Below are 15,465 nucleotides of genomic sequence, written 5' to 3'. Positions count from 1 at the left end.
GTATACCACATGCCATGCTATGGCGACTGTGGAGGCAGCTGCCCCATGGCCAGGAGGAGAAAGTGTAGTGGTATGTCAGAGTCTGATCTGCTGGGACTGAGATGGAGTGTGGTTCACACTGTTTATTTGTTGGTCTCTATGGTGATCTGGGCGGAGGTCTTCGACCTCTGAATTTCCTGAGTGTAGATTCCCTTTGGATGAGTGGGCTTTGACGCCCAAGCAGTGGAAAGTGGAGCTTATTCTATCACTCTCCAGGGCACACATACAGGCATTGGTTTTCGTGTGCAGTAGGAAGACAGACTGGAAAACTGAAGGCCTAGTTTCTAGAAGTACTGAACCTGAACTCTACATTCAATTTTTGTGTCAAATTGTATAAATAGTGTAGATACTGATAGAAAATAATTGATGGGGATTATGGTTCAGCAATACTTGATAATCTTTTTATTTTTCCAATACCACCAGCCACAATGGCATGAATCACAGAAATTCAGTGTCAGGGTACAAATGGAATGTCTGAGATGCAGAGGGTTCTCAGCTGTGCACGGTACATAGACAGGGCAGTTTTCACACCTTGTGACATAATACATCTGGCAGGAAGCAGACATAAATTATTCTACAACATTATTTTCTTTGTGGGATTCAGTGGGGCTGAGTTTGTCTGCAACCACAAGGGGGCATGAGGGGCTGTAGGGCCATAGAACTACCTTTCTGCTCACATTTTGAGAGAGCTCTAGAGCATGGAGCCTCTCTGCAGGAGAGATTAGCGGTAGGTAGAAGGCAGAAATAGAACAGTTTAGGGGTACTGAGTGATTTTCATAGTGAAGTCTGTGTTTGTTACACATACAATCATAGTTTACTTGGTCAAGGTCACACTTTTCCTGGTGTAGTTTCCTTAGGTATTTTCATGAAAATTTAAATATAAGTTTAGGCTTATATTTTTGACAATTTATCTCCATTCCCTCATTTTTTCACAAATATTATATAGCTCTTGATTGTTCTATGTTTGTGGTATGTTCAGGAGTCACATTGTTCCAATGTTTTCAAGGTGAAGCAGATTGTGCATAGCTAGAAACAAGCAATATTTATCTACTTAGATAAACTGGAATAGATAAGTTGATTGTTCAGTATACCCACATAGACAGACAGGCATGGTTATTCACTATGCTCAATACAAAGATGTCCTTCAAAACACTTCAGAGATTTACAGAATATGGCAGTCAATAAGAAAGGCCTTTCCTGACAGAGAGACACAGCTGCCTCTGGCAGCACATCCAATATACTTCAATTAAGCTGATGGACATCTATGAAGCAAATGTGGCCAAATAGCCACTGAATCAAACAACTGTTCTTTACTGTTGAGAGCACACTGACTATCAAAATGGTGAACAAGCATGACACTGGAAAATCCATGTCCCACTCTGCATAGACTAGGTGGGCCGGTTCTTCAAAATTCCTGCTTCATAGAACAAGTCTGTGAGATACTCTGGACTGCTAGGCTATCTCACATTAATTACATTAAATGAATTTCTCTCTAATAGGTAATTGCATGTAAAGACTACAAAATATTAAATACATTCATAAAGATTCTCTCCTGTATGAATTCTTTTGTGCCTTTGAAGATGATCATGACATTCAAAGGCTTTGCCACAGACATTATATTCAGGACTTTTCTGTCCTGTATGAATTCCTTCATGGCTCTGAAGAAAATTCTGATATGCAAAGGTTTTACAACATTAATTACATTCATTAGGTTTCTCTCCTCTATGAATTCTTTCATGCATTTGAAGATGACTGTGCAGTGCAAAGGCTTTGCCACAGTGAATACATTCATAAGGTTTCTCTCCTATATGAATTCTTTCATGCCTTTGAAGAGACGTGTGCCATGCAAAGGCTTTACCACATTGATTACATTCATAAGGTTTCTCTCCTGTATGAATCTGTTTATGCATTTGAAAAGACCTGTGCCAAGCAAAGGCTTTACCACACTGATTACATTCATAAGGTTTCTCTCCTGTATGAATTCTCTCATGGCTTTGAAGATGACTACACCGTGCAAAGGCTTTACCACATTGATTACATTCATAAGGTTTCTCTCCTGTATGAATTTTCTCATGTCTTTGAAGATGACTGCGCCGTGCAAAGGCTTTACCACATTGATTACATTCATAAGGTTTCTCTTCTGTATGAATTTCTTTATGCATTTGAAGATGACTGTGCAGTGCAAAGGCTTTACCACATTGATTACATTCATAAGGTTTCTCTCCTGTATGAATTCTTTCATGAATTTGAAGATATCTGTGCAGCGCAAAGGCTTTACCACATTGATTACATTCATAAGGTTTCTCTCCTGTATGAATTTGTTTATGCATTTGAAGAGACCTGTGCCATGCAAAGGCTTTACCACATTGATTACATTCATAAGATTTCTCTCCTCGATGAATTGTCTCATGGCTTTGAAGATTACTGTGCCGTGCAAAGGCTTTACCACATTGATTACATTCATAAGGTTTCTCTCCTGTATGAATTCTCTCATGGCTTTGAAGATGACTGCGCCGTGCAAAGGCTTTATCACATTGATTACATTCATAAGGTTTCTCTTCTGTATGAATTTTCTCATGTCTTTGAAGATTACTGCGCCATGCAAAGGCTTTACCACATTGATTACATTCATAAGGTTTCTCTCCTGTATGAATTCTCTCATGGAATTGAAGACTACTGTGCTCTGCAAAAGTTTTACCACATTGATTACATTCATAAGGTTTCTCTCCTGTATGAATTCTTCTATGCCTTTGAAGGCTACTATGCCATGCAAAGGTTTTACCACATTGATTACATTCATAAGGTTTCTCTCCTCTATGAATTCCACTATGCCTTTGAAGATTCCCATGCCATGCAAAAGCTTTAGCACATTGATTACATTCATAAGGTTTCTCTTCTGTATGAATTTCTTTATGCATTTGAAGATTCATGTGCTGTGCAAAGACTTTACCACATTGATTACATTCATAAGGTTTCTCTCCTGTATGATTTATTTCATGCCTTTGAAGATATCTGTGCTGCACAAAGACTTTACCACATTGTTGACACTCATAAGGTTTCTTTCTAGTATGAATTTTCTCATGATTTTGAAGAGAACTTTGAGGATCAACAACCATTAAACATTGGTCACATTCATAGGGTTTCTCTCTAGTTTCTGTTCTTTTATGAATTTGGAGACTACTGTGACTTACAAAGGCCTCACCATACTGGATATCTTCATATGGTTTCTCTCCAGTAGGAATTATTTCTTGCCCTTGAGGATGACGTTGACATAACCATGATTTATCACACTGAATAAATAGAGAGGGTTTTCCTCTAGTATATCTTCTTCCATTCCTGCAATGATAATTGGCACATGTCAAAGTTATACCACATTCATTACACTGATGAATATTTTTATCTCTGTGAATTAATTTTACATTTTGGTCTAATTTTAAAAGTAATCAGATCTCATGGTAATGTCAGTTTATTAACTTTCATTTTTCCTTCCTTCTTCATGTGTTATTTTGCGTCTCCTCAGAGGCCTGTATTTGGAAGATCATGTATTGTGTGGACCACATTTAGAGCATCCTTTTACTACAGAAGAAGGTTTTCACATGTTGGAAGAGAACTGGGAGAAGTCAGAATTACTACTCTGAATGCATTAAAATTTTTCCTATCATGTCAGTCATACTATCATTCGAAAGTGACTCAAGGCAAACAGAGGCAATCAACATTGATAGTATTCATGGAAGTTTTCCTGTAGTGTGAGAGTGTGGATATATTACCAATAAAATTGGAAAAGCCATTAATTGTACACAGTATTACATTCAGAAAGTCTACACGTTATGGGTACTACTACAAATCTTCTAATTCTTCTGGGTAACAGAGGGTTATATTGCTTTGTTCAATGCCCCTATGCTGACAGGGCTTTCATCCATTATGATAAATGATATATCTATTAAAGAAGACAGCAAATGAAAAGGTTTACCCTGCATTCACAATCTCACTTCCTGTTTTTCTCATTGAAATATTGTATAGGGATAAAAGTTTCTCCAGAATAACTTTCTTCACTTTCACAAACTGCTCCTCTCACTAAACCTAGCAACATTGATGCAAATATATTATGAACACGAGCTTTATTATGGACTACTTGTCTATTAGAAGGTTAATGTGTACATTTCTGAAGTATCTAAGTATTATGAGACTAAAGAGTTAGCAGTTCTACAATCTAGCTAGCTATGATTCAAATGGTGATATTTCATAATGCGTGTTTTCTTATCTTCTTCCTCAGAGAAATGCCATACAAAAATAAATCAGATGCCTGATTTTGAGGTACATGTCTTTGTAAGAATTGAATAATCATCGATACATGCATATTTACACTCTTGTTTTTCTTTAGTACTTAAAGGATGCACTAAAAGTAATTCACAGACATATTCGTATCAACTTGCACATGAAAATTACCTTCTAGATCTTCTAGAACTATGAAGATCCTCTACAATGTTATGGTCTTCCCAATTGTACCCTAAAATAGAGGAACCAAAAATGCATGATATATTATTGGAAAGTAGGCAAAATTCAAGTTACCCTACAGTTAACCTTAGACATCTGGCTGATTTACTCATCTCATTCATCCTCATTTTCAGTTCACATTACAATAACAAATAACAGCAACAGAGAAACAGTTATCATTAGATTTTAAAAAGCAACATAAAATTCACAGTCCTACCTATGGCAGTGAGGTTCCTGTAGGTCTCCAGCATCACCTCTCTGTAGAGACTCTTCTGGGAAGGATCCAGCAAAGCCCACTCTTCCCGAGTGAATTTCACATTCACATCATCATAGGTCACTGTATCCTAAAATAACCCATCCCGGTGAACAACAGAAAGCATGATAAGGATAACAGTGTGACTGTATCCTTTATTGACAATATATTCATATAATTCTGTGGCTTCCTCCACTTATTTCCTGATACAGATGTTCTAATGTAACTAAGTCATTTTATAAGGATCCTGAATACTGAGGTCCACTTGTGTCATTCTTCAGCCCTTGAATAGGATATAGCCTTGCAAGATAAATGCCAATCATTACAGGGATGAGGAGGTACAGAAAGAGTTTAGTAGTACTGGGCTCATGTCTAGAAATTATATAAAGAATTATTAATGATAAAAATGATTTTTAAACTGGGTGTATTTTTTCATGCCCTCTCATCTTCAAGAAACTGGGACAGGACTATCTCAAGATGTGACTGCCAGTCATGTCTATGTAATGAATACCAGGACAGCAAGAGGTCATAGCTTAATACTGAAGTGTTACCGAACACGAGATAACATTTACAAACTCCACAAAATTAAATATATATATGTGTATATATATAGTTTGTTTGTTTGCTTGTTTGTTTGTTTTTTCGAGTCATTGTTTCTCTGTGTTAGCCTTGGCTGCCATGGACTCACATTGCAGACCAGGCTGGCCCTAAAGACACAGCAAGCCACTTGCCTCCTGAGTGCAGGGACTTGGGGTGTGTGCCACAATGCCTGGCTTCCAAATATAGCTTAGACCAAATGTTCCATTCTAAGAACAGAATTTTTAGAAGAAGTTAGAGAAATTAAGGGTCTGAGTTTGTAATCCGGCCAAGGATGTTTCTACTCACAAGCTCCTGCTTCCAATGCTTTGGGTAGATGTAATCCACATGGTGCAGTTACGCAGAGACCATCACCAAGTCCAGAAAATTACTAAGACAGAAGAGGACCTCACAGGTGGCCACATCTGCTGCTGCTTATCTCGCAGCCCCAGGGAAGACCCACTACACCAGTTTCCTCTGCTCAGCTGCCTGTTCCTCCCTACTGTGAGCAGTGACTCTGCACTTACAATGTTCTGTCTTCTGACCTTGCCTGAGCTCTCGTCACAGCACCCAGCACAAACACTCAGAGCAAATCTTACATGGCCACTCAAGTCCGCTCCGGTAAAGAAAGGAACTTACAGCATGGCACCCGGAAGAACACTCTTTCTCTTTTCCCTGGAGTCCGTGATTGGCCATGAAGTCTTGAGTGAGACAAGCACTTCCCTATGGTTAGAGTGAGCTGAAGGGACACAGCACAGTAGCTCCTGGAACACGCTTCTATTACAGTACTAGTCTATTTTCCTTAGGTGGAGAGATCTGCATTTCAGTAGCACTCCTACCTGTTCTCCAAGACCCTGCATTTCCACCTTTGCACTCACCCCAGGAGAGAACCAGCCACTCAAGCCTCCTGCTGCTCAGATGCCTGCCCCCCCCCCATTGACCTTGAGCTCACCAGGTCCCAAATTCTGAGCTTGCCTGAGGTCCCAGCAAAACCCTCAGGCACTTCCCTTCTTCCTGGCATCAGCGTGCACAGATTGCAAAGCCATTGCTCATTTTGGAGTGGAGTTATCAGTCTGTCCCACAAGTGAAAGGGGACAAAAAAGATTCCAAATTAAAGAGAGTTTAGGACACACGACTGTTGTTTTGTGGCTTCATGCTGTGTTCAGGTAAACTGCAGCTACCTTTCATCTGATAACTATGAAAGAAACCTGGGAGGAAGAGATAACAAACATTTTGGAGGGGCTGGAGAGATGGCTCTGTGGTTAAGAGCGCTGCCTGCTCTTCCAAAGTTCCTGAGTTCAATTCCCAGCAACCATATGGTGGCTCCCAGTCATCTACAGGGAGATCTGGCGCCTTTTTTCTGGTGGGCAGACATACATGAAGGTGAAACACTGTATACTTCAATAAAAGAATTTAAAATATATATATAGAGAGGGAGAGATAATCATTTTGGAGCACTACAGTTAATCAACACAACACCCTCAGTGGAAAGGTGATTAAAAAGAAAACAAAAACCCACAGTTGTGCTAGGGCTGGGGGTGGGGCTGGGGTAGAGGATGGAGTGGAGGTGTGAAGGGAGGGAGGGGGGGGGATGACGGCGCCTTCCCCAGCAAGGAGAGAAGAGTCAGTGGGTCTCTGCTGAGCAGAGGGCTCTTAGAGGAGATAGGGAATCAGCAAGGCCAGGGAGTGAGCTAGGCATGATGTTCAAGGTAATGTCTCAGGTGACAGACTACAGTCATGCTGCTTCCCTGCTGTGACACACAGGCACCCAGGTGCTTTTTAATTACACAAGTTTCAGATAATATGCCAGTAACCACAACACTTTGGAGGCCAATTCATTTCCTTGAAAATCACACCTTGGTTATGTAAGGATCAGAAAGAATGGGAGGTGTGGCCAGGTGAGGTAGAGCATGCCTTTAATCCCAGCAATCCTGAGGCAGAGGCAGGCCAATTGCTGGGAGTTAGAGACCAGCCTGGTCTATAAAGTGAGTCCATGACAGCCAAGGCTACACAGAAAATCCCTGTCTCAAAAAAATATAAACAAAAAATCCACAAACAAACAAAACCACCAAGAATGGGGCTGTGGCTTTGATGGAAGTCATGAAGTCATGTAGCCCTGGGCTATGGAGCCTCAGTATAAATTTTTTGGCCACGCCTTGCACCAAACTCTCCCCATACCAGTTAATCCTAGTTAGAATCCTGTTTTGCCAGAACGCATGTCTTTGCACCCCTATCATGCCTGGTGGCCAGGGAGGCCAAGAGATGGTGTCAGAACGCCTGGGACTAGAGCAACAGATAGTAATGAAGATGCTTTATGAATTTCTCAGGTTTATGGTAGCTAACAATCTGCTGTAAATTCTGCCCAAGGAGATCTGGGATCTGTTGGCCTTTGTAGGCACTGTGTACAAATATATACAGACAAACGCCTGTAATCATAAAATAAAAACAAGGCTTAGAAAAAAAGAAGGAATGGAATTCTCTACAGTGATTTCACAGGCCTCAGTCAGAGAAGCCAGGGCTAGTTAAAATGAACTCTTTTGAGTCCTCCATGAAAGCAAGTGTGTCCTTCTTTTTATAATTTATATATGTTCCTGCATAATTTTTAGCCAACAGTGGCCGCAGATGTCTCTGTCTTTACATTGCGACCATCTTTAGACTTGGATGTGCTAGTTGAGCATGAGTAAGAATAGGCAGAACTCTATATGAACTTGTCCAGACTCACGATATAGTACCCCAGGCTTTCTTTTTGGAGAGAGTTTTCTGAAGTAAGGCTCTTGAATGGGAAAGATATTTCCTTAATGCGGATCTTTTGAGATGATAATATTGATCTTTAATCAGGGCCACAGCTATGGGTGTCAACCTACATATAAAGCAGATATTGTAGAAGGAAGCTTTCTTTCTTTGGCTGTTTTCATTAGTCTAGGCTAGGAAATTTTCATTACATTAGTGTCTTTACATCCTAATTTTTGGACTTCTGGAGTATACTAAGCATCAGTTAATACATCCACCCTCATGGACCAAACAAGTTCTGGAGTCTTTACGTTTCTTTTGGTAGATAGCCAAGGTTGAACTAGCTGGACCACAGTTGTGAGACATTCAAAAAATTTACTTTCAAAATACACAGAATGAGATCCACTCTACCAGTTGTGCTCATGTTGAGAACCTTGACTAATAAAACTGTGTTTTTCATCTGCCCACTGTGGAAGATGTGCTGGGTAGCAATAGTATTTTTCTTGTTGTTTTGTTTTTTGTTTCTTTTCGTTTTTTGTTTCTCTGGGTATCGTGACTGTCTGGACTCCCTTTGTAGACCAGACTGGCTTCGAACTCACATCAATCTTCCTGCCTCGGCTTCCCAAGTGCTGGGATTAAAGGCATATGTCACGCCGGGCGGTGGTGGTGCAGGCCTTTAATCCCAGCACTTTGGAGGCAGAGGCAGGTGGATTGCTGTGAGTTCCAGGCCAGCCTGGTCTACAAAGTGAGTCCAGGACTGCCAAGGCTACACAGAGAAACCCTGTTTGGAAAAACAAAACAAAACAAAAAAAGCATATGCCACTACTGCCCAGCAGCAAAATGGTAAAATCATTATGCCCTGAACCACTTCTATTTAAGTATTTACTTACCTTCAAGACTACACTTTTATAAATATTCATTCGTTAAGAGCTTAGTTTGATTTTAGCAGAAGAAAATCCCTAAAGTAATGGAACCATCATTGAGCTTTTGGCAGGAGAAAGACATCTCATTTTCTTTGTGGTCTGGTTCCTGCTAAAACTGCTTCCTCTCTCTGTACAAATGCCTCTTAAGTAGCTTCCCTGGGCTCTCTCTAGTGGGAGTTGGCCATATCTTATTCTACTACATCTTCTCTGATTCATCACCTCTTCTTTCACACAATCATATCACTTTCAAGGCTGGGTGCTGCTTCTTTCTTTAAATTAACTTAACCTTCAATTAGGATGAAAGTACTATGTCACCATACCTGGATCTAAGCTTTTCTTTACTTGATACCTGCTCTATCTCTGGCTGCCCTTAGACCCAAATCTATTTGCTTCTGTCTCCTGGATTAAAGGCATGTTTTGTATTACAACTGGATCACACTGACGTAGAAGACCTTTGGATGTGATCTCTTTCCTGCCGGGTTACATAAGCCTAAGAAAGTCTTTGCATGTGATCTCTTACGAGACCAGCCATGTTCTGAATTAACACTCTTCTGCAGAAGGGGGCATCCCTGGGAAGGGAGGGGTCCTTGGACGCTCTGGGGGTGAATCTAGCTGAGACCCATACCATCAGGTTCTAAGAGCCTGAAGTTGCCAACCTCTATAACCACGTGGGACTTCCAGCGGAGGGAGGGGGACACAAAACCACCCTTAAAGCCTTCGACCCAACATTTATATTGCCTACAAAAAGTATAGGGATAAAGATGGATTAGAGATTGAAGAAATGGCAAGCAAATAACTTGCTACTCTACATAAGACCTACCCAAAGGAGAAAGAGCCAATCCCTAACACTATTAATGATACTTTGCTATGCTTGCAGACAGGTTTCTAGCATAAGAGTTTTCTGAGAGTCTTCCTCCAGCAGCTGATGGAAACTGATGCAGAGACCCAGGAAACAGCCGAAGTGTCCCTCAATAGAAGAATGGATAAAGAAACTGTGGTACATATACACTATGGAATACTATTCAGCTATTAAAAACAAGGACTTCCCGAAATTTGTGGATAAATGGATTGAGCTAGAAATGATCATAATGAGTGAGTTAACCCAGAAGCAGAAAGACTCAAATGGTATATACTCACTTATATCTGCATATTAGCCCAAGGGGCATGTCCCACGAAAGCCTTCACTTACCAGGAAACTGAGAGAGAGGAGAGGACATTCTAGTGGGATTCTAGATGAGAGAATCATGGGAGAAAGGCAAAGTAGAAGGACCCAGAGGGTCCTAGAAGCCTACAAGTAGAACATTATGATAGGCAGATTTGGGCACAGGGGTCCCGCTCAAACTGAGACACCAGCCAAGGACAATACAGGCGGTAAACCTTAAACCCCTACCCAGATCTAGCCAATGGATGGAACACTCTCCACAGTAGAGTGGAGAGTGGGATATTACTTTCTCACATACTCTGGTGCCTCACCTTTGACCATGTCCCCTGGAGGGGGAGACCTGATGGCACTCAGAGGAAGGACAGCAGGTTACCAAGAGGAGACTTGATACCCTATGAACATATAGAGGGGGAGGTAATCCCCCTCAGGAACAGTCATAGGGGAGGGGAGTAAGGGGAAAATGGGAGGGAGGGAAGAATGGGAGAATACAAGGGAGGGGATAACCATTGAGATGTAACAAGAATAAATTATTAATAAAAAAAATTTAAAAAAAATTAAATTAACATTAAATTTAAAAAAAAGAAGAAGAAGATAAGTATTTAAAGAAATGACACTAACCAGAGTCATTCTGATTTGATCAATTAAATTCTGATATTGGTCATTATTGACCCACAGTGAAAATGCATTTCAATCAACTTCAATGATCCTAACAGTCTGCAATAGCTCATCCACTATTCAGGAGTACAAGCTGGGTGTGGTGGCACAAGCCTTTAGTCCCAGCACTCAGGGGCGGAGGAAGGTGGATCGCTGTGAAGCCTGGTCTACAAAGTGATAGCCAAGGCTACACAGAGAAACTCTGTCTCAAAAAACAAAAAAACAAACAAACAAACAAAAAAGAGTACAAAGACTCTTCTGACACTCCAGAAAATCTTTTGATAGCTATATTTTCTAAAATCTGGGAACAGGTTATACCTTTACAATATACAATGGCACAGAATAAACCTTCCAATTCCAATTGAGAGGAAGGTACATATAGTGAGGCAAGATTGGATGGAGACAAAATAAATAAATAGATAGATAGATAGATAGATAGATAGATAGATAGATAGATAGATAGATAGAAAGATAGATAGATAGATAGATAAATCAACCAACTCAAACACCAAGTACCCTAGCTTTGTCTCAGATACATGGGGCTTCAGTTTCACAGGGTATAGATGGCCCTATGACTGCAATTTCTCATTCATCACTCAGTTTTGTTACTTTAACTCAGTATATCCATCTCTCCATGATATATTTCTCAGAGCTTAGGTATCTCATCATCTTATGGTCTCAAAATGCAACATGGGCTACATATCCAAAACCTGGTGAAATGAAATCTCAAAGTTTCCTTACTGGGGCACTGGCTCTGCAAAACATAAATAGCTGGAGCAACGCTGAACTGAAATCAAAGAGACAGAATACATGACCTTGAATTGTGCATCATTCTTGTTTTAAAAACCAGTGGAATGGGGGCTGGAGAGATGGCTCAGAGGTTAAGAACACTGGTTGTTCTTCCAAAGGTACTGGGTTCAATTCCCAGCAACCAAATGGTGGCTACCAGCATCTATAATGAGATCTGGTGCCCTCTTCTGGCCTACAGACAGAATACTGTATAAATAATAAATAATATTAAAAAGAAAATGCACCACTACAGCAGTGAGTGATCCTGCCAACCTTGGTTTCTAAACTGAGATGAAATATGCCAGCCATGGACCAGAGTTGCAGCAAGTTTTATATGAAGTGCCTGCTTTGCAATCACTTTGCCTATACTTTCCATTCCTTTCAGGTGTAGCAAGAATGGGTGTTGCCCATCTTAGGCTTCCAATGCAGAGTAGGGCTTTCTCTTTACTGCTGCTAAGCTCCTTGAAAATCCCTTCCTCTCTCAGGATTCGACTGCCATCTAAAACTACCTAGTTCTGTTTTTTCTCTAAACCCACAGGCTGCATTTACTTCTGCCCCACTTGTTGCTTTTTCAGATATTTCTGTCAGCTCACAGTCCAACATTCTGTAAGGTTAGAAGAGAAACTCTACCTTGAAAATTATAAAAAAAACCATGGACAAACGTTGTTCCTCGCTTGCTTGCTTACTTGAGCACTCTCTTATATGCAGCCTGATCTCTTTTCCAACCCAGGCACACTTGCTAAGGGATACTGCAACCCTAGTGGAAGAGCCTCCCACATCACTCATCAATCAATGTAATCTCTCACAGACATAGCAATTAGCCATTCTGATGAGGGCATGCCTCACCATTAACATTTTTTGCCTACTTTCCTTGGCTTATCTGCAGCTGAAACCTTCTTAAGCCTACAAGCTTGTTAGCTTTGGCCTCTTGGGGTTCAGGAATAGCCCACACTGACCACATGGACACCAAACTCAGGTCAGAGATAGTTTACTGACCATTTAACAAAAACTGACTGGTCAAGAACATAGTATGGGTTTGAGAAAGGACACTGTGACCCAGACCATTAACAGAGTAATTAAAAAAGATAATCAGGAAGAATCAATTTTATTTCAGGTATATTGTATCCTACTTAGGCAAGAAAAACTCTATTCCTGCTACATTGTGCCTAGGGGGATAGACAAAGCATTTTAAACTAATTCGATGGGATATAAGGTAGAGGTATTGGGGATGTTCTAGTGCCCTACTCTTCTCCTGAGAAAGAAACAATGCAGGGTAATATTGCTTAACTCCAACAGAACACACATTTATCTTTAACTCAAGCAGAACAAGCATTTATCATCTGTTGTCACTGATTCATGGTATTGTTTGGTACTTCCTATTGGACTGGATTTCTGGTACCCTGCCAAGGAAGAATAGAATCTCCCCAAAGAACTGCTTCTAAACTAGTTCACACCCTCTTTCTTCTATGAACCTTCTTTCTCCCCTACCTCTCGATGGTAGATTAAAAGGAAGATAAAAAGATTTAGGCACCCTAAGTAAAGTAGGTTTTGAAAAATCTAAACCTACAATAGAGTTGGCACTGGAGCTCACAGAGTAGCTCCAGTTGAACAAACCTCCCACCCTGTGAGATCCCTGTCAGCAGCAACTACAACTGGTGCTTTGGGTGCTGCTGCCTTTTCCATGGTTTCAGGTTCTCAGTTTCTCCAGGGGTGTGATCGCTCATCCCAGCACTGTGGAGATTTAGCCACAGAAGCTCTGCAGTCCTGGGGTGTTGCTGTCTGGAGATGTGGAGAGGCCAACAACACAAGCTGAAGATCTGAGAACCCTTCTCATGGAACACACAAAGGTGGCACCCAGGTTATCCGAAGATGTAAAAAGGGGGCACCCAGGGAATGATGTAGGGGGATTCCAGGGCCAAAACTTGAAACAGCCCTGCCTGGCCGCTGCAGATCCTCAGAAGTGGACCTGATAACTTTCTTGCAAAGTTTACATACTTCACAAAAAAGGTCCATGGCAGAGAAGGGTTTACCTGTTGCTTGATTCTGCATGAATAATATGAACAGAAATATGCTTCAGCTAACTGCTATTAAAATCCAAAGAATTCACCAGATATTTACAGAACATTCTACACAAACACAGAAGAGTTTGCCTTCTTCTCAAAAACAAATGGAAATATCTCCAAATTGAACACATACTCAAACACCGTGAAAGTCTCAAAAGGTACATGGTAATCGAAACAACCTCTGCATTCTATCTGACCAGTATAGACTAAAGCTACACGTCATCAACAACAGAAACAAAGGAAGTCTTTAAAACTCATGGAAACTAAATACCTCTCCCCAAAGTGAAAATGGGTCAAGATAGAAATAAAGAAAGATATTAAAGACCTTGTAGAAATCAATGCAAATGAATGCACATCATATGTAAACCTATAGTACACAATAAAAGTGATGATAAAAGGATAGTTGTTAGACCCCTATTTGTCACCATGCACAAAACTCAAGTCCAAGTGGATTAAAGACCTCAACCTAAAATCACAGACATTAACCCAGTTAGAGGAAAAAATGGAGAAGAGTCGGGAACACATAAGCACAGGAGACAACTTCCTGAACAGAACACCAACAGCCCAGGCCTTAACATCAACAATTAATAAATGGGACCTCATGAGGCTGAGAAGCGTCTGTAAGGCAGGTGACACTGTCAAGAGAACCAAGCGACAGCCTACAGGCTGGGAAAAGATCTTCACCAACCCTTCATCTGACAAAGGTCTAATATCCAAAATATATAAAGAACTCAAGAAATTAAACAGCACCAAACCGAATAACCCAATAGAGAAACGGGGCGCAGAACTAAACAGCGAATTCTCAACAGAGGAATATCAAATGGCTGAGAAACACTTAAAGAAATTCTTGACCTCCTTAGTCATCAGAGAAATGCAAATCAAAACGACACTGAGATTCCATCTTACACCCATCAGAATGGCTAAGATCAATAATTCAACTGACACCACATGCTAGCGAGGGTGTGGAGAAAGAGGAACACTCCTTCATTGCTGGTGGGAATGCAAACTAGTACAACCACTATGGAAAGCTATCTGGCGCTTTCTCAGAAAAATGGGAATAGGGCTTCCTCAAGACCCAGCTACCCCACTCCTTGGAATATACACAGAAGATACACTACCACACAACAGGGATATATGCTCAACCATGTTCATAGCTGCCTTATTCATAATAGCCAGAACTTGGAAACAACCTACGTGTCCCTCAGTAGAAGAATGGATAAAGAAACTGTGGTACATCTACACTGTGGAATACTACACAGCTATTAAAAACAAGGAATTTCCAAAATTTGTGGACAAATGGATTGAACTAGAAATTGTCATAATGAGTGAGTTCACTCAGAAGCAAAAAGAGCTAAATGGGCCGGGCGTGGTGGCGCACGCCTTTAATGCGAGCACTTGGGAGGCAGAGGCAGGCAGATCGCTGTGAGTTCGAGGCCAGCCTGGACTACAAAGCGAGTCTAGGACAGCCAAGACTACACAGAGAAACCCTGTCTCGAAAAACCAAAAAAAAAAAAAAAAGCGCTAAATGGTATATACTCACTTATATCGAGACACTAGTCCAAGGTGTACGTCTCCATGAAAAACTGTACCTACCAGGAAAGTGGGTAAGAGGGGAGGACATCCTACTGAGACTTTAGGTGTGAGAAGCCTGGGAGAATGAGGAAATAGAAGGATCCAGCAGGTCCTGGAAAACTACAGGCGAGTCTGGGCTCTGGGGTCCTCCGCAAACTATGGCAACAGCCAAGGAAAATATAGACAGTAAACCTCGAACCCCTACCCAGA

The 15,465-nt window shown here is 40.9% G+C and overlaps 3 protein-coding genes across 4 annotated transcripts in view; 1 reads left to right on the top strand and 2 right to left on the bottom strand.

The window, feature by feature from the left end:
* LOC311587541 (uncharacterized protein) overlaps positions 1 to 15,465 on the bottom strand; it is a 297,218-nt gene that overhangs the window by 204,174 nt on the left and 77,579 nt on the right. The window lies entirely within an intron of this gene.
* The window catches only part of LOC311587539 (uncharacterized protein), a 167,708-nt gene that overhangs the window by 109,129 nt on the left and 43,114 nt on the right, over positions 1 to 15,465 (top strand). The gene's annotated exons all lie outside the window — the stretch shown is intronic.
* On the bottom strand, positions 427 to 4,878 carry LOC311587545 (uncharacterized protein). The gene is made up of 3 exons (XM_084764503.1): positions 4,751 to 4,878; positions 4,486 to 4,546; positions 427 to 3,375 (listed from the first exon to the last, which is right to left on the bottom strand). Exons 1-3 carry the CDS (start codon positions 4,782 to 4,784, stop codon positions 1,734 to 1,736), a joined length of 1,737 nt encoding a protein of 578 aa, XP_084620629.1. The 5' UTR covers positions 4,785 to 4,878; the 3' UTR covers positions 427 to 1,733.

This window comes from Acomys minous (assembly GCF_964271855.1).
Source record: "Acomys minous genome assembly, chromosome: 16".
Taxonomy (NCBI): domain Eukaryota; kingdom Metazoa; phylum Chordata; class Mammalia; order Rodentia; family Muridae; genus Acomys; species Acomys minous.
This window is presented reverse-complemented; position numbering and strand designations above follow the sequence as displayed.

Bases quoted from the DNA above. Each gene is read 5' to 3' on its own strand.
- LOC311587545 (XM_084764503.1), bottom strand. From the start codon at position 4,784: ATGCTGGAGACCTACAGGAACCTCACTGCCATAG. The intron at 4,547-4,750 runs GTAGGACTGTGA...CCTCTATTTTAG, and splicing joins CAGGAACCTCACTGCCATAG to GGTACAATTGGGAAGACCAT. The intron at 3,376-4,485 runs GTAATTTTCATG...TTATCATTGCAG, and splicing joins AGTTCTAGAAGATCTAGAAG to GAATGGAAGAAGATATACTA.